Raw genomic sequence first — 25858 nt, forward strand, 5'->3', positions numbered from 1 at the left:
AGCTTAAGTGACTTAAGTGTTGAAGCAGACCATCTCAATTATATATTTATTTTCCTACTACTATAAATCCATATAAGCATTTTTCCCATTCAGATTGCGTTTTTAATTTCCAAGGACTTTAAGGTCAAAATCCCTACTACTACAATGTTACTTTATTTGAATATTAGTCCTCAGCCATGATTGGAGGTTTGGCATGATCAAGAAGCAGGCTACAATTTTTTAACCAATGAATTCAGGGAAAATGAAAGTGTAAGAAACAGAAATGGCATACAGTATTCTAAACAAATCTCTGCATGTCTTACTGTGCTGGGCTCAGTGTTTTCTGTTTTACCAGCTGTAAGCTGAGAGCCCATGCCTGATACGATTAAAGTCAGAGGGAGACAGAGTATTTCCTGCTTGAGACCCCAGAATGCTGTCACACGCCATTTTCAGAGAGATTCATCACCAAATGTAAAAGTGAATAAACTCAAGGTGCAAAACAGTGGGCTCCTCTATTGTTTTTGACTGCTGTCATTTCCAGCACATCCCCGGCTCTTTGGTAACCTGTCCAAAGCACTGAGGGTGATTATCAACAGTACTTCTCTCTTTTTACCTTTCCATTGCACTGAGAGTAATTTTGCACTGTTATTTTGCATGCGTAAATTCATTGACAGTAATTGCAGGTGTTGAGTTTTTGGTTGTTTGCAAAAGCTGCCCTGCCCCACTTCCACCCTGCCACAGAAGCCTTTAAATTATTTCGGGTGCGTTTTCTATTTGGGTATTTGAAAGTATTTAAATTGTTTCCAAATTTCATGCTTATTCGGCCACATGTGAGACAGGTGGGAACGAGGTTAGAGTCCATCCCCGCCGTAGCACTGTTTGCACAGCAGAACGACAAGGCAAATTAAAGCCAAAGCACAAACTTACTGTCAAGGGAACAAGGAAACAAGCATCTTCATCACAATCTGCAATCTTTTAAAAGTCACCTGGTTTGAACTGAGTTTATGAACCCAGCCATTTAGCAGACAGGTGTCCCTACTAATGGTGATTGGGTGAGGGATGCCCTCGCCTGCTGTTTCTACGGAGATGTAATTCCAGCCGGCGATCAGGCACTTTTATATGACCATGGTGCAAACCGATCCTAAGACCATTACCTCTTCTGATTACCAATGCATGTTAATGAAAGTTATATAGACTGCACTCTGCAAAGAATAGAAACATTATTTCCCTAGAAACTATGCCCTTGACATGACCTGACTGACTGGCTGAATTAATGAGTCACTCCCCCCAAAACTGTTCATAGTTAATCTAAATTCAAGCTACAGTAAGCCTGGTAAACTAATGTTACAAATGGAATTGTACTTATACAACTGCTATTGCTCCTACTCCTGTTTTTGTATTACTGCTGCCATTTGGGTTCCGCCTTCTGAGTCGGCTGCTACTATTACCGCTGTTGCTGTTACTGCTGTTACTGTTGTTACTGTTACTGCTAATATCATTACTGTTACTGCTGCTATAACTAGTGTTACTGTTACTGCTACTGCTTTTATTACTGTTGTTACTGTTACTTCTGTTGCTGTTACTGCTGTTACTGTTGTTACTGTTACTGCTAATATCATTACTGTTACTGCTGCTATAACTATTGTTACTGTTACTGCTACTGCTTTTATTACTGTTGTTACCGTTACTTCTGGTGCTGTTACTGTTGTTACTGTTACTGCTATAACTAGTGTTACTGTTACTGCTACTGCTTTTATTACTGTTGTTACCGTTAATTCTGTTGCTGTTACTGCTGTTACTGTTGTTACTGTTACTGCTAATATCATTACTGTTACTGCTGCTATTACTAGTGTTACTGTTACTGCTTTTATTACTGTTGTTATCATTACTTCTGGTGCTGTTACTGCTGTTTTGGTTGTTACTACAGTTATTACTGTTTTACTTTTACTGCTGCCATTGCCGTTACTGCTGTTCCAACTGCTATTACCAGTGTTACTGCTCATATTACTAATATTACTGTGGTTACTGCTACAACTGTTATTTCTGCCTAGGGGCGGCCTGTAGCTTAGAGGTTAAGGTAAATGACTGGGAGGTTCTAATCCTGTGTAGCCGCAATAAGATCCGCACAGCCGTTGGGCCCTTGAGCAAGGCCCTTAACCCTGCATTGCTCCAGGGGAGGATTGTCTCCTGCTTAGTCTAATCAACTGTACGTCGCTCTGGATAAGATCTGCCAAATGCCAATAATGTAATATGTAATGCCTTTACTGTTATTACTGCTTCAACTGGTATTAATATTACTGCTGGTATTATTGCTGTTACTGTTACTGCTATTACTGCTACTACTGTTATTATTGTCGCTACTGTGACTGTTAATGCTGCAATTACTGTTATTACTGCTGTTGCTGTTACTGCTGTTACTGTTACTACTATTGTTGCTGTTATTACTGCTGTTGCTACTACTACAACACTGATGCTACTGTTGCTGCCACTACTACTGCTGCTACTGCTGTTACTAATAATGCTACAGCTGTTACTGTTACTGCTGCTACTGCTGTAATTGCTGTTGCTCCTGCATCTTTCTCAAAGTACTGCCATGCATTGCAAATCATACATTTGGCTCCATCGACAGCCCTGCATGCTGCTAACCTTCCCTCATTCGCCATTCCTTCAGAATCTGAAACTCATTTCCAGGACCTGTCAGAGGTTCAGCTTCCTGATCCCATAAAGAGATCATTCTGCAAAATTCTGCCAATCAGTGAATACCTGGGGGCTGTGGTGGTGAAAAATGAAAAGGGTTTTTTTTTTGGTTGTCCCCTTTCATTGCTTAGTCCCCAAAGATTGTGTGTATTGGTGCATGTGCTTGTGTGTGTGTCTGCATGCGAGTGTGTGTGAGTGTGTGTGTGTGGGTGCTGTAGCCTAGGGGCTGGCACAGCTGATTACGTCTCATAAGTCTTACTGCAGGAAGGTGTTTGTGCAGGAGCTGACTGTCCAAAAAAAGCACAATTGACTGGAGGGGAGGGTAAATGCTTTAGATACACTCTGAGCATAGCACAAGTGTAACTGCTGCTAAACTTGTATGTGCGTTAATGTATTTAGGTGTCCCTCCCATCAGTTTACCAGTATCTCAGACTGAGTTGACTCTTCAAAGTTAATGTGAAAACTGATGATATCCTGGTGCTGGTGAACTAGCTAGTGGTAGTAGCTTGCCAGTTATCAGCTATATAGCTAGAGCTGGTCAAATCATGTCCACCTGGGCGCTGGTCTGAACTGGTCAACCAACTACCAGCTGTTTCAAAACCTTGCTTGAGCAAGGATGGGTACATATTGTAAGCAAATATAATAGTGTTGGGATGTTGCAATGAAGATGGCCTCTATTACCCATCCAGTGGTGGCCAGCAAGCTACAAACAGGGCACAGCCCTGCCAACAAACATCAAAAATGCCAGTTTTGTTTGCCAAGATCGGAAATGGAATTCCGCTGAACAATTGCCATTGACTCAACATCTCTTAGGGAGTGGTAGGGCTAGAAAAACTAGAAAAAGATCAGAAAACTTCCAGCAGCTAACCTATTTAGGCAGATTTTAACTTTGAATGATGCAGTCCATGATTTGTGCAGCATTCAATTCAGAATAACTTTATAAGAAAATGTTAACTAATCTGTTAATTTGTGTGTTGCGTGCAAGTGGGCTAACACCCTGTGATTACAGAGTTAGCACCACCAAACTTTCCAGAGTTCTGTGGGCAATGTTCTGCTGGGAAACCCTGGGTATTCATGTGGACGTCAATTTGACATGTGCCATCTACCTAAACATCAGTGCAAAACAGGTGCACCCCTTCATGGCAGCGGAAGGATAATGCACCCTGCCATACTCCACAAATTGTTTGGGAATGGTTTCAGGAACATGAAGAGTTAAAGGTGTTGCCCTGGCCTCCAAATTCCCCAGATCCTAATCCGTTCAGGCATCTGCGGGATGTGCTGGAACAACAAGTCCGATCCAAGGTGGTTCCACCTCACAACTTACAGAACATAAAGGATCTGCTGCTATTGTCTTGGTGCCAGATACCACAGGGCACCTTTGGAGGTTTTGTAGAGTCCATGCCTCGACGGGTCAGAGCTGTTTTGGCATATTAGTCAGGTGGCCATAATGTTTCGGCTTATACTGTACACTTACATACAGTATGAACTTAACAGTTACATCAGCACATTGTGTTTAGTAATAACCTTCATGCTCGCTTGATATGCTTGATAGCCATTCAGGTCTGTGTGAATTATCATCATGGACATGTGCGGATGATTCCCTTTCAATTGTGGTAATTCGAGGCATTTTTCTCGCTCTCAAAACAGCATGAGTCTTCGAACATGTTAAAGAAATCAGATGAACGGTTCATCCCAAACTGTTACTAAAAATGTCCGGGGTCTTTTATTTACTTAGGCTGCACAAAGCACAGGCCTTTATTTGGGGCAGGCTTGTATTCGAGGCAGGCCTTTATTTCTTATTAGGCTTCTGTTGTAGAATTGTATTCTTAGAAATAAAGTAAAAGGCTACACTTAAAGTGGGCCAACACTGTTCAACACTTCCTGTAACCGTTCAGAAATCAATTAGTGTAGGCTAATCAGGAAACACCGTTTGGTAAGTCATAGTGTCAGTCTTAACAGACTTAGCAGCATACCGGTAGGCTATCAAAAGATTTTCGCTTTGGTTTGGGATTTAATTTTGATTCTATTGCTAAATGTTGGGACTGATGGGCACTGAAATCTGGGGGGTATTTGATGGTTCACTGTTAAGTTTTATGTAGTTGAAAGAGTGTCGGGATTTCCACCCGTCTGTTTATTGCGAGCCAAGGCAGCCGCTTTCATTCATTCATTGAACGTGCGCCGTGCTGTAAACACATGGAAACCTTATTGCGTAGCCAAGTAGCCTAAATTGAGTTAATTTTTAATTTTGCCTGATTTACTTTTTATTAAATTTGTAGGCTGGAATGCCTCGTGGCAACAATTGTGTTTAAATCTATACTGCTTCAGCCTTTGGCAAGCTACTCAGAAGGGAGCGGCAAGCGACTGGTAGCTTGAGAGCAACATGTTGGAGACCCATGGTGTAGGACAACGACTTTTCATTGGCAACAGTATTAAACCAACCAACAATATAAAATATTAAGAAGAGCTCTTTTATTTCATTGAGTTAAATCGAAACAATGTCTTCTAGTGCTCATGGACTGATAGCCCTACCGGTAGGCATTATTACCCCAGCTTGTATTTGGGGGCCGGCCTTTATTTGTCCGAATCGGCCACGCCCCCGGCTATTATCCGAGGCCCGGCTTCAAATAGAATCCCGGACACAATTTGAGGATTTACTGTATAAACCTCATTCAACTGCTCAGTCACTGCCAAAACGTTACCTTGACTCCTCTGCATGAGTACCCTGTGAAGACTAATCTCTTCACACTGTACCTTGACTCCTCTGCAGGAGTACCCTGATCCATTGCCACTTGTTTCACCTGTCTGTTTCAATTTTTAGATCTAGGACTGTTGCAGTTGTATTTGTATCTATTTTGTATTTGTATTTTGTATTTTGTATTTTGTATTTACTTACTGACTTGGCCTAATTGCCATGTGCACCGGAAATGATGTTCATGGCTATACAACTGATTCTTTGTGAATTGTAGCTTATCCAACCTGTTCTGTATTTTGTTCTAATGACCTTGATATGCAGTTTTCTTGTACGTCGCTTTGGATAAAACTGCCTGCTAAATAAAATGTAATGTAATGTACATGCAAAATGCACTGCAGAGCTACTTCCAAACATGAAGGATTGACCAGCTAACAGTCGATCCTTATTTTACTGTAATCAGGTAAGGTGATAATGAAAGGTTAGCCCTTAGCCTTCCCTGTTTGTAGCCCACCAGCTACCTCTGCTTCAATTCACCTGCTGCCTGATTTAGCTGACTGTAGCCATGCCTGAATAAAAGAAAAAAGATAATCTAAATACTGATCTGAGACCTGGGTGGCACTGAGCAGACTCGACACAGCATAGCAGCAAAAGTCTTGTCAAACCCATGCTCTCGCCTCAGGTAAGAGACCATCTATTCCTTCAATGCTTTATTATATTTAAATACATATGGGATTTTGTGTCAGCAAACCGAAGCTCTGCACATCTCTCCTCAGGTACTATCTGTATCCTCTTCCTTCTTCGCCTCTCTCTCTCATTCTGTCTTTCTTGTTCATTGAGACAACATGATGGGTCATTTAGAACATGCCAGAACATGTCATTTTTTAAAGATACGCTTGTTGACAGCAAGGCATACTGTTATTCTTAATTTAAGAGAACCCTTATGCCTGATATAGTCTGCTAGTGTATTCTATCATTATACACTCAGTGACCAGTTTATTACACAGCTGTACACCAACTCATTAATGCAAATATTTAATCACCCAATCACATGGAAGCAACTCCATGCATAAAAGCATATAGATATGATCAAAACAATCAGAAACATCAGAATGGGGAAGAAATGTGATCTAAGTGACTTTGACCGTGAAATGATTGTTGGCACCAGACAGGGTGGTTTGAGTATTTCAGAAACTGCTGATCTCCTGGGATATTCATGCAAAACATTCTCTAGAGTTTACAGAGAACGGTGCAAAGAAACTAAAAACATCCAGTTCTGTGGGCAAAGTAACCTTGTTATTGAGAGAGGTCAGAGGAGAATGGCCAGACTTGTTCAAGCTGACAGGAAGGTGACAGTAATGCAAATAACCACACATTACAACAGTGGTATGCAGAAGAGCATCTCTGAACACACAACACATCAAACCTTGAAGTGGATGGGCTACAGCAGCAGAAGATCAATGTCTAAAATGGTCATTTGAGTGTAAGTATTGTATCTGAGTTTTTGGTGAGAGGGTCGTGTTGCTTGTAACTGAGTTGAGATCCACTAGGTGTCTCTGTAGCTGCTCCAATTGAAACCGACAACCAGGCACTTAGTGGTGATTAATTAGAGAGAGACCAATGGGGGAGATGATAACGTCTAAAGAGCAAACACAAGCAGCAGTGTCCACCAGGTACAATTCACACAGATGGATACTAAGCACATTTGTAAGAGCAAATGTTCAGACCACAATGTCAATCTATGGCCTGAGACCAGGTTATCTAAATAGCAATGCTTAGGCAATGCTTACCAAACAAAATTAGTCATTTTTTTTCACTCTGGGAAATATTGTATTATAAGAGTAGGAGTATCATGATAAAAGAATTACAAAAAAGTGGCATGTAAACATTGTAATGGAGAGACGAATATAATTGGTTGGTTTGTATTACTTTAAAGCTGCTTTTTAAGGAATGTTATTGAAATTAATCTGACAAAAAGTTTTAATTACTTAAAGCACCATTTCTGAATTATTGTATAGTTATTCAATAATAAAATACATTCCTTTAGTCAGTCAGACTAGGAATCAATACATTGCCGAGACAATTCCGCAAGTTAAATGGGATGATATTAATAAAAATAATATATATATATATATATTTTTTAAATGATATAATTATGTCAGTATTTCATTTGCTCACCCATTTCATTCACAAACTGCTGCCATCTCACAGCCAGAGGACTGCACTACAGCATGAAGGTAGTAATATGCAACAGTTGGGACCTGCATCTGTATCCAGAATGGTAATTTGCAGACACCCAAAGTGCTGACTCCGCTGAGATTTACAGGAACCCAAAGAGACCAGCTGTCTTTAAGTGAGTAATCACGGCTTTGCGCTCTCACGCTGCTTTAGAGGCGACGTGTATTTTCCTCTTGATTAGGGTTCCAAAGTAAAACCGACACAAATTTAAATTAATATCCTCAGCGCTTGTCATACGGGGCTGGCTGAGATTCAGCGCAATCTGCGTTTGACTCGCTGATACTAAATATGATCTCGAGTTACGCTGAGCACACATCAGTCGGCCAATTTTAAACGCGTGAGAGTATATTACGTTGTATAAATTATCTTCTGACTTATGGTGTGCGAAATGTTCCGTTGTGTACTTAGTGATGAATTTTGGGAAATATTGGACCCAGTTAATGGACGAAACCAGTCAGTGCTTTTCTATCAAAGTAATAGTTGCTCACATAATTAAGCCTCAAAGGATATACAGGACCTGTTCTGATAAAGTGAAAGATATATCCATAAACCTTGCTCCTGTGGAATCCATTTCAGCTTAAATACATAGTGGTAGAATGCAGCGTATATTTTCAGTGTAAAATTCACAGTGTAAAAGTACACTCAATGGTCTAGAGAGAGAGACGTCTATTGCTAAACATGATTTTCTTGTTTGAAAATGTGCAAAACTTTCAATTAGATTGTGGCCTTCTTGTGGAATTCCTCACCGGGAAAAGGGACAGTTCAACAATTGTACAAACAGAGAACAGGTTCACATCACGACAACTCGGGACGTACAGACAGACGGACAGACAGGCAGACAGACAGACAGACGGAAAGAGCTGAAGTGGTATAAGGCGGTGGATGCCAAAAGTTGCAATTAAGAGCACACAGCCAGTGGGGTTAGCCTGAATGCAGAGCTATGACCTATAACAACACACGATGATGACAATCAACGTCCATGCACGGGAAGATGGAACCCACCAGGAGTTCAGTTTTAGTTTAGTTGAGTAGGAGCTACGTTTCTAAAATGCATGCCACAAATGACTCTCGAAGAGCAACAAATGAAATAGAAAAACAGATATACTCTTGTGGCAATAAAATTTTTTTTATGCCATCTGCATTAAAAAAGACATTTAGATGCAGAACGACATGAGGAAAAGAGGGTGGAAAAAGGAGGAATGAAAACGGGAAGGAAAAAAATTCATTCTTTCACACAACTTTCTTGAGACTGAATAGGGTGGTCTACAAACATGTAGGCCAAAAGGGACGATGGCAAGAAAAGATTTTGTTGCCCTTTAAATTTGTGTTTTTTTTGTTAATTAAAACATGGGAATGTTTCATTAGAGAAGCCCATGGGACAAATACTTAAAGAAAAAACCAGGAAGAGATAGGAAAAAAAATGTTTTCAACCACCAAAAATTCATGCGGTACAAGATGAGGCAGAACGACAGCAATGTTTTAATAGGAGAACTGGGCAGATTAGGACACCAAAGAAACAAGGAACCCCCAAGAGACCAAAGAAAATCACAGAAATAAAAGTATAAATAAAAGTTCAAAAGAGGGAAGGTACCCATTCGTGCGGCCAAAATAAATAAATAAATAAAATATTTTTGAATATGGAATCAAAAAGAAAATGACTGAAAATAAAGGTCATGCATCTATACCAACGGAAGCAGGATCAAAATGAGGGTGCGAATTTCTGTGTCAGTGTGACTGGATGCATGGGTGGCTCATTGTTGTATATATTTCTCAGTATACTGTAAGTCAAGGGCACTCACAGTATAGGACTAAGCTTCCCTACATGGATCTAGCTATTGATGTTATTTCCTCAGGAGGACTTAGGATTGACCTTTTACCTTTTGAGGCATGAGTTTAATCGGAACTGGCTCCAGGAAGCTGATACTTCCCGCTGTTAAATCTCCTGAAATCGATCCCTGCTCGAGATAGTGTGGTGGACGGTTGTACAGTAGGAGATAGACTGATCAAAAGCAAAGTATATGATTCCAAATTCGTTTTATGGACGTAGGGGGGGAAATTAACCTAATGCTGGGCAGTCAGCCTGGCTGAACACTATATTTCACTGTGACATCTCTAGTTCAGAAGCCTTTTAGGTATTCAGTATTTACCAGGTAAATATGTCGTAAAAAAAGAAAAGAAAAGCACATAATTGGGTAATTGCAATTAAGAAAATAAAACTAAAATACTTAGCAATACTTATTCTATTTCCTAATAATTCAAGAGAATAACTTGCCATTATCAAAGGTTTACTTGGTTATAACCTGAGTTTAACTATATGCTTCCTAGGAATTTTGATAATACCTTATTGGAAACACCTCACTTAGAAAGTAAGCATTGTCTAATTTCTTTGGAAGTACACAATTACACAATTAGGCTACAACCAAGCGAAACCTTTGATAAGTACAATATAGTCACTTGAATTGATAGGTAATGAAGGAGGTGTTTCTAAGCATTTCATTTTTTTACAAGCAGTACTTACCCAATTATGTGCTATTCTTACCACATATTTATCTGGTAAATACCTAGTACTTACAGAACTGCAAATGAAAGAATTACCCCCTGCTATAGGTCTAATAAAAAGGCAAATAGGCAATTATGCTGGAGGAAGAATTCTGCATGGCCAATCAGTCAAGTGAAAGCACTGGATGGTTATTATTTTTCATCTCATTCTATGAAATGTGACAGTGGGCCCTCAGGACGGCAAATGAAAGAAACACACACACACAAAGGATTCTGAAAGGAAATGTCTGAAATATTTTTTAAGAAAATAATGGCAGACCATAATTGGTCGATCTAACCGACGTGGATAATGAGTAGATAATGGGATAAAGGGCCTGAATTTCATTTAACCGCTCCGAATTAAACCTTTGGGGCCGAGGGCAATATGGACATATGTTTCATAATCAGCAGACTTTATCTACGCAGATTAGTAATTAGTGCTCTGATGATGTTGTGAAGGATGGCCCAGAGATACAGGGTACAGTTCAATATAATAAATTTTGAATAATACCCATGAGGTTCAATAAATGATCCCTTAATCCCAAAACAATGTGTGCTAGTGTTAAATGTTCTTTGCCAAAGACATGTGTTTAGCGATCGCAATGTCATGAACCCCAAAATGGGAGGAGCTATCGTGCGTGTCACCACTGACTGACTTATAGAAATGATCTTTTTGTTCAAACATGTCAGCGATTGACAGTGTAGTAGCTCCACCCATTATGCAGTCAATGATGCAAGTGAAATATTGTGTGCAAGTATGTTTAAAAACTAAATTTCCCTTGATTTATAAAAACAAATGCATATTAGAGTGTGTATGTGTGTTCATGTGTGTCTATAAACACTGTACACAGAAATTCAATGATATCTGTTCTCTATTAAAATGCTAAACTTAAAACATTAAAATAAAACATATAACCAGTTTATTTGCAGTTAATCTGCGAGATGAATTTGCTAGAAGCACTAAATCAAAAAAGGATCTCAAAATGTATCATCCGTCATATACACAAGTCAAAATCACACAACAATAAATCTAGAAATATGATACATTTTGTAGCATCAGTGCAGACAACATGACTCTCAACACTAATTTTGGACTTTTCAGTTAAAAGATTTCTCCACTCCTTATTTTCAGAGAGGACAAAATTAGTATAGTTACAGAGCCATGTTAAGCACTTTGGAAACGTTACAGACAAGTGTAGCTTATCATGAGTTAAGAGGATTTAAAAGTCGTCATCTTTCAAGACATTAAGGTAATTACTGAGGATTCATGTGAGAAGTAAGGGCAATTATAATTTTGTATATCAGTAATAAAACTTGCGTAAGGTCTTAAGGAAATGGAGGTTGGTAAAAAGTTTTTTAAAGGTGCATGAGCTTTATATGAAGTTACACTTTGTGTTTCCAGGGGAAATGATGCTTTAAGAAAACATTCTTGATCACAAACCAAACAAAAACCAATCACATTTGAGCAAGCAGAGTGAACCAAACTCCTCCCACCTGCGTGTCCTGAATCACACTCTTCGAGGTCCTCATCATCGCTGGAACATTCCGCCGATGAGACGATGTCGTCTGTTGTCTATTGTTTGGCAAGGGGCAACAGAAGGAGACAAGGAGAAACATGTACAAAAACAGGAAAACTTTAGTAGTCAGCAATACCAGGGTTCATGTAAACAGGCATCTAAAAATAGTTACAGTCCTCAGGTTTATACATTATGTGTGCATAGTGCACGTTACCATTGTTTAATGAAGAATGAAGACATTTCTTGTAGTTCCAATATAATATACTGCATATGGTCAAGATATACAGTATATATATCCATACAATGTATCCAAATAGATCATTTGAACCATTTCCCTTATAGCTAATTGTGACAATGCTCTTCTCTCTTTCTTCACCAACCATCTTCTTTCTCTCCCATTCCCTGTCTCTATACTCTGTCGTTATTTCTCTTTTCCCAACCTCAACCTCACCCAGCCTTTAATCTCTTTAACCTCTCTGTCCCTTTCTCCCCCATGTCTTCCGTGTCTCTCTCTTCCTCCATCAACTCATTCTCTCATCCTTTCCCTTCCTCTCTTGCTCTCTCCATCTACCCCCAGCCTCCTGTCGCTGCGGATCACCGGGGTGGTGAGGGGGTGGGCAGATATTACGGAGCGGATTCACGGCCGGCCGCCGCCACACTCACGCCGAGCTCAGCGGGATCGTTTTTCAAAGCGCCTGCCCGCGCGGCGTGTGTTCATTAGGAGCGGATTAGAGCCAGCGGCCGACTGCCGAGCCACACCGCTGTGAGACTACGCACGGGCGTCAGCAGGATTGAAGGCGCCATCCTGGGCCTCGGCTGGAGAGCTCCCTGGCCTTGGATACGGCGCGGCGGGCGGAGCTCTGTGGCTACGCTACGCAGCTGGGGCGGAGGTGTCCGCGAGAATAATCGCCCAAGCGTGGAGCTCCACTTGCCTGCTGAAAAATACAGCTGCAACTGAAATAGCGGGTAGCTGGTTAACCAGTTCAGACCAGCTCCATACTCAATAGGGTTTGACCTGCTCACTCACTGAGCACTTTATTTATCATGTGATTATCAAATCAGCCAATCTTGTGGCAGCAGTGAATATATCATATCATAAAATCATGCAGATACAGGTCAGGAGCTTCAGTTAATGTGATCCCAGTGATTTCGACCGTGGCATGATTGTTGGTGCCAACAGGCTGAGTATTTCTGTAACTGCTGATCTCCTGGGATGTACAACAGTCTCTAGAGTTCACTCACCATCCAGTGAGCTGCAGTTCTGTGGACGGAAACGCCTTGTTAATGAGAGAGGTCATAGAAGAAGGGCCGGACTGGTCAAAGCTGACAGGAAGGTGACAGTATGCAAATAACCACACATTACAACAGTGGTATGCAGAAGAGCATCTCTGAAAACACAATGCATCGAACCTCTAAGTGGATAGGCTACAACAGCAGAAGAAAAAATAGTCTCATAAATACATAATAAAAAGTTTTGAAACAGCTGGTAGTTGGACATTTGAAGCTGTTCAATGCATTACACCAGGGTTTTGTGTACTTTAATATAAGATTGTCGACAAGCAGCCCGTGGGGTGGGCGGACCGCAGAGGAGTTTAAACGACTGCTCTCTGTAAACATGACATTACTCATTAAATCCATATTACATGTGGAGGAAGATAGGCCTCTGTTACGAAAAGGAGAACCGTTTCGCCCAACGGAAAGGAGCAGCGAGGATGGCGGATTCTAGCTGGCTCCATTTCCCCCCATTTGAAAATAAACAGCCCTTTCCCGTTAAACGCTTCCGTCAGACGGCACGGTCTTAATCCCATCAACAGCCCGGAGGCCGGTCTTCCATCTTAGCAAGGTTAAGATGCCGGCAGGATGCAGAGAGTAGTCCGGGGACAATGCACGGGCGCGAGGGGGGAATACAGAAAGCAGAGCGAAAATGTAAGCAATTAAACTGTCAGGAAATATAATGTGCAACGGGCTAAGATGAGGGGGGCGGGGGTTTATATTGAAGTTGCTTTGCTTGGTGGAAAGCCACCGAGTCCTCCTGACTAACTTTGAGTGCTATATAAATGCAGACATTTACCATTTATCATTTACTTGCCGGTTTCAACCCAAAGGAACAGAATTGACCATTATTGACCATTATTGACCATACATTGACATATCATCCTGTTGATCGGATACTATGATACATGAAATATGAACATGCGGGGCCAAAGCTGTTGCCACCATAACCAAACTGTCAATTACAAACAATGGTTTCGGATTCAAATACTTTTCTGTGCTCGACTGATCTTGCCTGGTGCAATTGAGCCAACCAAGAGGACCAGAAGCAGTGGTTTGCCGTTTTTGAGAGCATTTAATATGTCCCAATACACCAGACAAGCTCTGCAAAACGTGGAAAAGTATTTGAATCCAAAACAATTCCGTATTTCACCCAAGCCTGAACTGTAGCGAGCCGTACATGCGGGGATGACAAGCCGGATTTCACAGAGGTGATTTTGGGGGCAGGGGCCCTATCTGTGTAATAACAATAGAATAATGTGTCGCTGCCCCTACAAACCCTTTAACGTCCCCTCAGCTTTATTAGGATTCAATCTCTTTCTTGCTCTGTCAGGCTTGACAGCGAAGGGGAGATACGATCGATCCGTGGAATGTCAAGCACGCTCGGCGAGCCTTCCCCAAAGTCCGGGAGGCAAAAGGCCGCTTTGTGCAGGAATGATAAGCAAATCAGAGTCCTCTCCGATTATTTTTAAGCTTTGAGAAACCACACGTGATTATGGGCCCCTGCGACGTAGGGCAATGGAAATTGGGCATTTATCGATTTTGTGTCAAGTCTCCCAATACGGCTGGAAGACAACGGGTCTAATGGCGGTGCTCTCGAACCCGAGGAGGTCCCACGGAAATGAACACCGCTCTACAGCCTGGGCTATTACAGGCAGCATGAAATATCAAATACCACAAGTATTGATACTGTATTCATAACTTTTTGTGACATGAGTATATGTTTTGTTACATCTGTCATAAATGGAAGATTTTGAACAGGCAGTCAAAATTCACAGAGTTGGGCTGAGCTGGTTCCTTTAGTAGTCAGATCACAAAACTGGACCACTTATTTCTTTGCGTGTGCATGCATGCAAGGACACGCACAAACCCTTTAGCAGCCGTTCAATGCTGTGGCTGGATGCATAAGACACCTATAGGGGAAATTCCTCTTAACTTGTCCTTTAAAATACCCTTCCCGTTAAGTGAGTTGCATTGCACTACATAAGTATTTATTTAAGGATTTACTGAACTATTTCCCTTTATTATTCATGTCCCTTTAAGTAACCCCTAAATATAATTTGCCAGTTGTAAAAAACCCAAAGGGAAAATTTTAATTCCAAAACCGGTCCACCAGATTTCAGACAAAACTGGATGGTGTGATGGTGTGAGTCTACTTCCGGGAGTCAATGTGCACTCGCGTTAAGTATGCTACATGTATGGGAAGACACGCAGCAGCAGTGGAATGCTAATACTCCTTTGGTGGGTCTAATCTGTCAGGCTTATTATTCAGTTATCAATATGTTGCACAAGAGGGAATTTCCTGCAGCAATTCAATTCAAGTACCGGGCTCAGCCAAACAGATATTTAACCTGACCATTTCATCAAGTATTCTGACCTGCCGGCCTGTGGTCCCAGCTCCAGTTCCCTAACCTCTACTTCATGGCAAACTGCGTGTAGACCAATTGCTGAGGTACTGAGCTGCATGTCATGCTGAAGGAGCTCTTAGAAAGTGTTTTCTTTGATTACCGATATGACATTTTCAAATAGTTCAAACAGCATTCTTTGCCTGAAAGCCTTACCTTCAAAGTATTATTTCTCAGTCAAGCCCCTTGAAGATCAGTTGTCTGTGCAAGTGGAGAGATTAAAAAAAAAAAACTAGCCATGAAAAGCACAGCATTTGATACCGCAACTGGACTACTGTAAATTTACAGCAACAGAAGCTGATATCTTTAAAGTGATAAAGGAACTGCTGAACTGGTGATGTACCATTAGAGAAGTTGCAAATCTAATCATTCTGTAACGTGCACCATTTTCGCTGCCAGGAAAACAATAAATGGTTTCAAAAGCCTGGCAGCATGGATTTTTGGCTGCTGTGAGAGAGGACAATACAGAGACCTAGGCATTCATTCCTGTGCATATACTGTATGCCTGCTGTAAAATCCAACTATGTCGGATTGACCCGCTTGGAAATTGAGCTTGTCAAGCTGGTCACAAGCTAGTCTAGCTGGATATGAGCTGGTTTTGTGTGCTCAAGCAGCTCACGGTCAGTTCTCTGTGGATACCTCAATGATGTATGCATTGATGTAAATGGTAAATGGTTGGCATTTATATAGCGCCTTTATCCAAAGCGCTGTACAATTGATGCTTCTCATTCACCCATTCATACACACACTCACACACCGATACCGATTGGCTGACATGCAAGGCACCAACCAGCTCATCAGGAGCATTTGGGGGTTAGGTGTCTTGCTCAAGAACACTCTGACACAGCCTGGGCAGGGGATGTTTGGTCACTACCACCATATCTCAAATACGTATTTTATTTGACACAGAGTTAGGTTTGGAAACACAACAGCCCTGAATTTCACGACGTGTCACAGTAATTCAAATCCAGCATTTGGGGAGCTTTGATTGTCAGTATCAAATCATCAGATTGTGAACTGGCAGTTTGCGATTAGTAGAGATTAAAGTAAAGATAATGAAACATGAACATGTGTCCTGCCTCTCTCTCTGCTATGTGAATTAAGTTGACGCCACTGGAGAATTTCTAATACCGCTGGAAATAATGTATATGCATTTGAGGGGTCTACCTGGGACCTTATGATTGTGAAATGACTGTCATTTCCTGAAAAGCTGTGGTTAGTAATGGATTTTCTCGATCAAGTAATGATCTTGAAATGTTGAAAGGATCCCTTGTGTAGACCATTTCCCTTATCTACTGTGGGGCAGACCAGATGGAAATAGCCGACCGGTAGCTATGTTATCTGCACTCAGCACAGTAAAACCAAACCAAACTGTGACATTAATTGGTGCTATTGTCCCCCAAGCCCCCAGCTCCTCTGCCTTTTAGGAGACATAAAAGCTGCCTCTGTATGGGAGATCCAAAGCAGTGCATAGCAGATGGCTGGAACCCTAGCCAAGTGTGGGGTGCTAACACACACACACACACACACACAGGTGCTCTCACCCTGATACACACACCACACCACAGACACACACACACACACATATTCACACATACACAGGCATATTCACACACGTAAGCATGCAGAAGCATGTGTGTGTACAAAGGCACACTCACACATGTGCACACACACACAAAGGCATGCATGCGTGCACATGAACACATGTACTGTACTGACAACCCCCGCTGATAAGCCAATGTTGTGGTTAATTACCTGTATTTAGCTATTTAATTGAGCTAACTGTAATGGTCAATCAGCCCAACACTCAAATTGCCTTATTTAGCAAATGGTATATATTGCTTCCAATTTAAAGAGGGATCCGTTAACATGTGAATACAAACTCTTCTGACTGTGCTTTTCTCAAGATTAGGAGGTTTGTGGCATATCCTCCTGAAACCCAGCAGAACATTTTTTTTGTTTGGTGTAATACAAGCATCTTGGATGACAAAAACATGTTTTTCCACACAGTAAATGTTTTCAAAAATATTATTAATTTAATTTTTGCTGAATGTCCCTTTTCAGCACAGTAGAATATAGGCCAGTTTCACAGTCACAGATTAAGCCCAGTCTAAGACCAAATTCAATTTTCAGTGGGAATTATCCATACAAAGCTCAGCTGAGTCCAGGACTAAGCTTAATTTGTGAAATTAGCCCTATATGTTTCTTGAGATTAGGCCCAGAGACTCAACGGGTAAATAATGAATTCTGAGTGCTGGCACCCACCCTGGAAGTCTGTGGGTTCAATCGCTAGATGAGTAACACCTAAAATAGGTGCCCAATGACTGCCTGCCGGCCCTCAACATTAAGAGATAGATAGTGAGTAATGGGCCTACAATAGACTGTCTATGGGCATGTGTTTGTGACAAGCTGTGAACCTCAGCCATCCAGCTCAGGCACAGCTCTCTTACTTGAGGAAGCACACAATGCTCAATTATTTCCCAACCGCCATGACCCACACGATAGAAAACACTCCCCTGCTATCATACTGATTGGGGCTGAGGTCAGCAGGAGCTGTGTGTGCGTGTGAAAGCCTATAAAGTGAGACTAGCATAGCGCATTCGCACAGATAAGCGCGCCTCCACCTCCAGCGACATCCAAGCTGCGGCCTCCAAGGAACGATGGCGGAAAAAAGCTTGGGGGGCAAAACCGACTTAGCGTGGAAGACCTAGAGCCTAGAGCGTCTCCGGGGAACTCTGCTGCCAAAAGCGCCCCCTGTGTGCAACGGGGGGGCGGGGGGCAGAGAAACAAAAGGATGAAAGCACGGGCGTAACGAGGCTTCGCGGTTCCGACGGGAAATGCAACCGTCTTTCCCATAATCCCCTTCCTGTCCGGCACGCACCCTGGCACCCTGGGCCCCCTTTGTGATGTCACCCTGCCTGTGGTCTGCCAGGCTGCTGTCCATCTTCAGCCGCCTCCTCCTCTACCTGCCCAGTACGTCCACCTCCAAGGCACTCCATACAGGTAACATCATTGGGTAATTAATGCCGATCATACCTGGGTCAATTACGTAATTGTTTTGGATTCAAATACTTTTCTGTGCTCGTTTGATCTTGCCTGATGCAACTGAGCCAAACAAGAGGGCCAGGTGGTTTGCACTTTTTCAGTTCATCCACAGCAATTTACAGTTGATTAGATTACTCCCCCCTGGAGCAATGCAGGTTTAAGGGCCTTGCTCAAGGGCCAAATGGCCGTGCAGATCTTATTGTGGCTTGAACCACCAACCTTCTGGATCACAGTCATGTACCATGTACAGCAGGCTGCCCCCATACTTTTCGGAGTATTTCATGGGTTCCAATACACCAGACAAGCTCAGTAAAGCATAGAAAAGTGTAGAAAAGTATGAATCCAAAACAATTGCATAACTGAACCATGCCTGATGCCGAGATGGCTGGATCTTCTGGTGCCCCTCCCCCCGGGACCTTCACAGTCTATGCTAATTGGCTTAACCGAGGCGTGATGCTCACTGTGGCTGCACTGTGGGAGCATCACTGGCTCCTCCGGGGAAGAGTGAGTCCATCAGTGCCCCATTGGGCACACCAGTCCAAGAAGTGAGGGATTATGGGCAATAAAATTCAGGAGGATCAACGAGACATTTTTCTGCCTCAACAAAATTAAACCCATAGTTCATCTGAATAACTCAATTTGTGGTGCCTAATCTTTTTCAGGTTTATGCCAAAGGTTTGAGCAAAACAAAAATAAATGTGCTAAATCAGTGACATGGCTTTTTCAGCCATCTAATGCTCCCACACACTCAGAAATAAAGGTACGAAAAGTGCCGAAAGGAACAAATGCTTGTTGCTGGGGTGATACCCTATAGATACATAAAATTGTACCCCTAGTCAGCAATATATAATAAATGCGTACCTTTTTTGCTTGGAAAACATACTCATTTGCACCGAAAGAGAACATTATTGTACTTTCAGGGTACCTTTTTGAAATTTGATCCTTGAAGAACAAAATGTACCTCCACTGTCACTTTATATCTGGTTACAAATAATTTGAAAAGGATGGTAAACCTGTACTGGTTGTTGGGTGGTAGATTTTGGGCAAAATCTCCACATCATACCATTCTCTATGGTCAAACAGTAACAAACTTTGCCCTTCTACATGGCAGAGAAATACTCAGAGAAGTCAAATTTCAAGCACAATCCTTCATACATATTTCATTCATGGCCACACACTGCTGCAGAAGAATACATCTCAAAAGATATTGACAAAGAGAAGCTCTGAAGAGACTAGACAACTTAAGGGCAGTTGTGTCAAAACGTACTGCTGGGGTGAGCGGTGTGACTGCTGAATTATCTCTGGGCTTAAGTTGTCCAATTAGTCTCAAAATACGATGCAGTCAAGTACTTCAGTAAAGGCCACAGTCTTAAATTTTGTCGAAGAATGAGAATGAATGTTTTATCCATCTTTCCAAAATCTGCACGTAGAAAAAAAACCAATCGAGACATAGCCGCGGTCAGTGAATTAAGTGTTTTTCTCCAGAGCGATGTCACTGGGGAAAGCGAGGTCAGTTAGCGATATGAAAACGCATGGGTAGCTGCATTTACAAATTCTCATTATGCAATGCTGCGGTCTCATGGTATGTGCACATGCTTGTCCTGGATGTATTAAGCAATTTACATTGCAGTGGCAAAATCAATATTTCATTACATTTTACACAAGATGGAAAGTGCAATGCATTTTTACATTGTTGTGGAGAGAAAGAGAAAGAAATGCAAAAGGCAATAAAAAAAAAAATCTTATTCTTAGTTTCAGCTTTAAGGATTATTATGTTCTTATGTCTAAATAAAATATGTACATACCATTGCATTCATACTGCATAATTGGCAGGGAAATAAAGGTGCTCTCTCAGAAATGAAGGTGCAGATTCGTCCTTTGAGGAACACATTTCCCAACTGTACCCTGAAAGTATAATGTTAAATTTGGGTGCCAAAAAATACCCTTTACAAGCAAAAAGGTACAAATGAATTATGTATTGCTGGCTAACAGTGTACACACATGCTTTTTAAAGAAAACATTAACCAGAATCAGCTTAGAAAGCTGAGCTAATCATGAAAATAAAAACAGTATATTCACTGTTATACTGATAATAATGCTCCTGCAACTTTCACAGAACACCCCTATCTGTAATCCACAGTCCCCTGCAATAGTGGCCAATAGTTTATCCACTGCAGCTTAAACCACCCGTGACCACCCGTGACCCGTGACAGCTGAGTGACAAACGTATCAGCAGTGGTCCGAAGGACACATATCATGTAGGCCAAATGTCACAACTGTCAGACCAACTGAAATCTGAGAGGAGGGATTCCAATGTTGTAATACTAATCATACTGAATTGTTATTTAGCTGTCTGTTTTTATCCAAAGCAACTTACAGTTCATTAGACTAAGCAAGGGACAACCCCCCCGGTGTAATGTGGGGTTAAGGCCCAACAACTGTGCGGATCTTATCGTGGCTACACTGGGGTTTAAGCCACCAATGTTTCAGGCCCCAGTCATGGCTACAAGCTGTTGTAAACAATTAGCCTATTAAAATTTGTTGCCCAATGTGGGGCTAAGAATCTCCAATTCCCACCGCAATTGTCTGCATCTGCAGCCTCGTTCATGCTGACTTAGGAGAGGGCAGACATCAACACTTCTCTCAGAAACACCTGGCATTGCCAGTCCATTTATTTTCACACCTCAGACCACAGACATTTATACATCACACTTTCCGAAAAAAATACTTCTGCAAAAGATGAGCTCATGTTTCCTTGCTCAAAAGCAAAATTGGGAGTTCCTAACTCTACTTCAAGCTCCTAGAAGGAATATCTAATGAGTTGAAATGTCCTATGCCAGGTCAGGAGCAAGGAACAGTAAAAAGAGGAGAAAAATAAGCAATTGGAATGAGCCAAATTATGTATTTGATTCGGGTCTGGAAAGGAGTGGCACATCTAGTGGCCCTGGAAGAGTTCTCATCTCCGGGAACCAGAGTGTCACATGCTCTGCAGATAAAGGAAAAAAGCAAGGAGCCAGCTGTGCCGGGCTCTGGCGGGAGCCTCCCTCTCTGCCACTACGGGAGAGGAGCGGAGGAATTCTATGAAGCCCATCATGATGTTCGTGCCCCGCTTGCCGAGAAAGTCATTTAGCCAGGGTCAGCTTTGAGCGCTGTTGCATTAATGCAGTACATTTACAGGCTGATAATGGCTGGAAAAAACTGAAAAGACCCATTACCAAACAAAGGCGGTAATTGGACTGACGATATCTTCAACTAAATAGGCAATTAAATGCGGACCCCTGGAAAGAAAAAAAAGAAAAAGAGAACAAAAATGAAATCTTTGACTTTTGCTGACTTTTAAAGCTCATTGAATTTAGAATGTTAAAATGAATCGTTTTATTCTAATTAAAGAATGACAGACATGCCGTGACATAATGCTTTCTGTACTGGTTTAATCCGGTCGCTTGGCTTAAATCCTCATTTGCTTTTTTCCTACACTGAGCCTGGATGTATTAAGGATTTTTCTTTGTAGAATGCCTTACTGCAGTACTAGCACACACTCCCACACAAATTCAAACATATCTACAACATGAAACGCGTGTTTATGCTGAGTTTAACTCGACCAACATGCCAGCGCTCACACATGGGCACACTCAAATCCTTCATGCATACACAAGGCTTCAGGCAGACGTTCTTTACAACAGCTGAGCTTCTGTCGATTCCTGATATAAAATGAATAGCACAAATGCTTAAAAAAAAGATAAAAATAAAACTAAACAAATAACCATCTTCAGCAGTCCGGAGTGATTTACATGAATAATATTACATTAAGATTTCATGGGCGATGAATTTTCACGGAACGACGACCTCGTGTTCGATCAGAATCGGGTTCTTTCGCACGACGGGCGAGGCAAGGAGAAGCTTTTCCGAACGGCTTTGCGTTCCACCTCAGGCCAGCGCGATGGGAATTGCATCCTAAGAGGGAATGCCTCCCTGCGCGTATTAGTCAACTGGATACACGATCCTCAGACAGACGTGTCCTACACAGTCAATGATTAAGGTGCGGGGACCGTGTCTGTAATTGGACAGAGCGTATTACTCCAGTGTCTGCTCGGTGTAACTCTCTCATCTGTTTTCAGCCACTTTAATAATGTCCACTTATTCATATTCCTATTCCAGCAGTCATATATTCCATTTATATATTTTCTGTTTCTCAGTGCAAATACAATGCAATTGTTGGGCTCCATGCTGAATAAAGTAATGGAGCCGCACATGATTGATATATTCGTTTACTGATTCCATGTGGAATGTGTGTCAGATTTGTGCAGTGTGGTCCCTCGATGCCTCGCTTAACGAAATGTAAAAAGGATTTCTTTGAACTGAAAAAAATCTCATTGTTCTCATTCATGGAAGAAATGCGTTCAATGTTCTGTATGCTGCCTAGATCGGGAAACAGATGTTTGTACTGGTTGCAACACCGCAGTAATACAGTGGCTTCAGAAAGTATTCAGACCCCTTCACTTTTTGCCCAGTTTATTGTGTTGTAGATTTAATTTGTCATTAATGGACATTTTTGTCCATTAATCTACACTCAGTAACCCATAATGACAAAGTGAAAACAAGTTTTTAGAAATGTTTGCAAACTAATTAAAAATCAAAAACTTGTAGAAGCCCCTTTGGCAAGAATTACAGCTTTAAGTCTTCTTGACTTGGCTCAGGCAGTAAGCGCGGTCGCTTGGCAGTCGGAGGGTTGCCGGTTCAAAAAGCCCCCTGGGTGTGTCGAAGTGTCTCTGAGCAAGACACCTAACCCGTGAAAATGCTCCTATGCTGGTTGGTGCCTTGCATGGCAGCCAATCGCCGTTGGTGTGTGTGTGTGTGTGTGTGTGTGTATGAGAAGCATCAATTGTACAGTGCTTTGGACAAAGGTGCAATATAAATGCCAACCACTTACCATTTTACCATTCTTGGGTAAGTCTCTACAAGCTTTGCACACCTGGATTTCGGCAGTTAATCCCTTTCTTCCTGGCTGATCCTCTCAAGCTCTGTCAGATTAGATGGGAAGCATCTGCAGACTGCCATTGCTCCAGGGGATGATTGTCTCCTGCTTAGTCTAATCAACTGTACGTCGCTCTGGATAAGAGCGTCTGCTAAATGCCATTAATGTAATGTAATGTAATGTCTTGGCTGTATACTTTGGCACATTTTTGTGCTGAAAGGTGAACTGTTGCCACAGTCTGAGGTCACGTGCACCCTGGAGCAGGCTTTCTTCGTGGACCCCTCTGTATTTTTCCACTCGTCCTTTCCTCAAATCTGACCAGTCTCCCTGTCCCTGCCACTGAGGAACCACCCATTGCATGATGCTGCCACTGCCATGCGTCACTGTAGGGATGGCATTAGCCAGGTAATGAGCAGTGCCTGGTGTTCACTTGACATAGTGCTAGGAGTTCTCACCAAAGAGTTACATTTTTGTCTCATCAGACCAGAGAATCTTTTTCCTCATGCCCTCAGGATCCTTTAAATCCTTCTGTCTAGCCAGTCTACCATAAAAGCCTGATTTTTGGAGTGCTGCTGAGATGGTTGTCCTTCCAGCAGGTTTTCCCATCTCTGCAGAGGACTTTCAAAACCCTTTTAGATTGACTGTTAGGTTCACCTACATGGCCAAGGCCCTTCTTGCCCGGTTACTCAGTTTGGCCAGACGACAAACTCTAGGAGTTCTGGTGATTCCAAATTATTGAGGCCACTGTGCTCCTGGGAACACTCAAAGCTTTAGATATAGTTTTCTACCCTTTCCCCAATCTATGCCTTACCCCAATTTTATTGGTCTACAGAGAGTTTTATGAGGTCTACAGAGAGTTCCTTGAACTTCATGGCTTGGTTTCTCACACTCTCACTCTCAAGGATAATTAAAGCAAACAAGATGCACCTGGAATGCTACAGCAAAGGGTCTGAAAGGGTCTGAGATTACAGTTTTTGATTTTTAATACTGTAAATTAGCAAAATCTTCCAAAAACATGTTTTCATTTTGACATTATGGTTTACTGATTGTAGATTCATGAGCAAAAATGTCAATTTATCCATTTAAAATTAAATCTACAACAAAATAGTGTGCAAAAACTGAAGGGGTCTGAATACTTTCTGAAGCCATGGTACATACACCAAAGTGAAAACACATTATACACAAGTGCTGCTTTGGCAGTGGCTTGTACTTTATTGTAACACTATCGAGGTGAAGTTAGGCGGTTATTGTGTTATTTATTATTGTTATGTCCATTTGTTGTTTATCAGACAACGGAGACAGGGGCTGCTTGTGGGTGAAAAAGTGAGGTTAGGTTGGAAAATGGACTGAATTTTATAGCACTTTCATCCAAAGTGCTTCACAATTAATGCCTCTCATTCACCCATTTTACACACACACTCACACACCAACAGTGATAGGAGTAAGTCAAACATCAGATCCAGAAAGGAAACAGTGTACCCACCCATCCCCCCTGCACCCCACCAACACACGCACACACCCACCCCCTGCCGGAGGCGCCGTCCAGTAACCTTGAGCTCCAATGTGCGTTGGGCCATCTGGGTCTGCTTTCTCTACCAGTGACTAAAATAGCAATAAAAGCCCACCATTTTGTGATGGGCTGTTTGCTGTCAGGGATAGGGGAGGCATCGAGCGCAGAGGGTTTTTTTGTCTCTGACCCTTCGACGGGACCTCTGCTTCCCGCCAGGTGGCTTTGTTGTGGCCCATCTCCGCTCTGAGGTCACCGTGCGAAAAATGGTGTGTAATACGAGTCTGTTCCAGGTCCCCGTGCCCGGGGTGCCGGGGAGATCGGGTTAACGAGATCGTCATGCTGCACCACCCCCGCCCCCCGTGTCCCCATCTTATCAAAACCGCCATCGGGAGTTTTGAGCATGCAATGCTTCTGCACGACTGTACGAACATGCAATCAAGGTGGTTTCCGGATATAAATAAACAGCCCTTGATCTCAGTGCCAGGGGTGTTGATAAGAATATGCACTGCAAAAATGTCTATTTTAACAAATGTTTTTAGTCTTGTAATAAGAAAATATTGGCTTGTTTTAAAATATTGGCTTAAGTTACTGTTTGCTTAACAAGTGAAATGTTCTCACCCCATTGGCAAATCTTGAAATGAGTCAAACTTTCTCACCTCATTTTTATCTCATTTAGCAAATAAGTAATATAAAGTAATAGAAATAAGACTAGGATACTTGTTAAGATGTAAGACATATACTCTTTTTGTTTTTTTGCAGTGCATTCAACAGTGCCCCCCCCCCCTTTTCGGTCCCCCCTTGTGCACTTGTACATTTGTATTGTTAGTTTTCTTTTTCACACACAGCCTCCTGAATGAGTGTAATTGCCTCCAGCCACAGCAGGCAGTTCCAATAGCGGCCAGCCATCACCCGCGTATAATAATGAAACAATCTTCATCCGTGATCTTTAATCACCCTCCTGCTGCTGTGTACGAGCACGGCGGGAAGCTTGAG

General features: G+C 42.0%; 1 protein-coding gene across 1 annotated transcript in view; it reads right to left on the reverse strand.

Annotated features, from left to right (window-relative positions):
* Positions 1 to 25858, reverse strand: part of LOC133128076 (neurexin-3a-like) — a 396336-nt gene that overhangs the window by 11419 nt on the left and 359059 nt on the right. Inside the window, exon 22 of the mRNA XM_061241322.1 lies at positions 11636 to 11714. Coding sequence (XP_061097306.1) covers positions 11636 to 11714 — 79 coding nt within the window. The remainder of the gene's footprint in view (positions 1 to 11635; positions 11715 to 25858) is intronic.

The sequence above is a fragment of the Conger conger genome, chromosome 5 (assembly GCF_963514075.1).
Source record: "Conger conger chromosome 5, fConCon1.1, whole genome shotgun sequence".
Taxonomy (NCBI): Eukaryota; Metazoa; Chordata; class Actinopteri; order Anguilliformes; family Congridae; genus Conger; species Conger conger.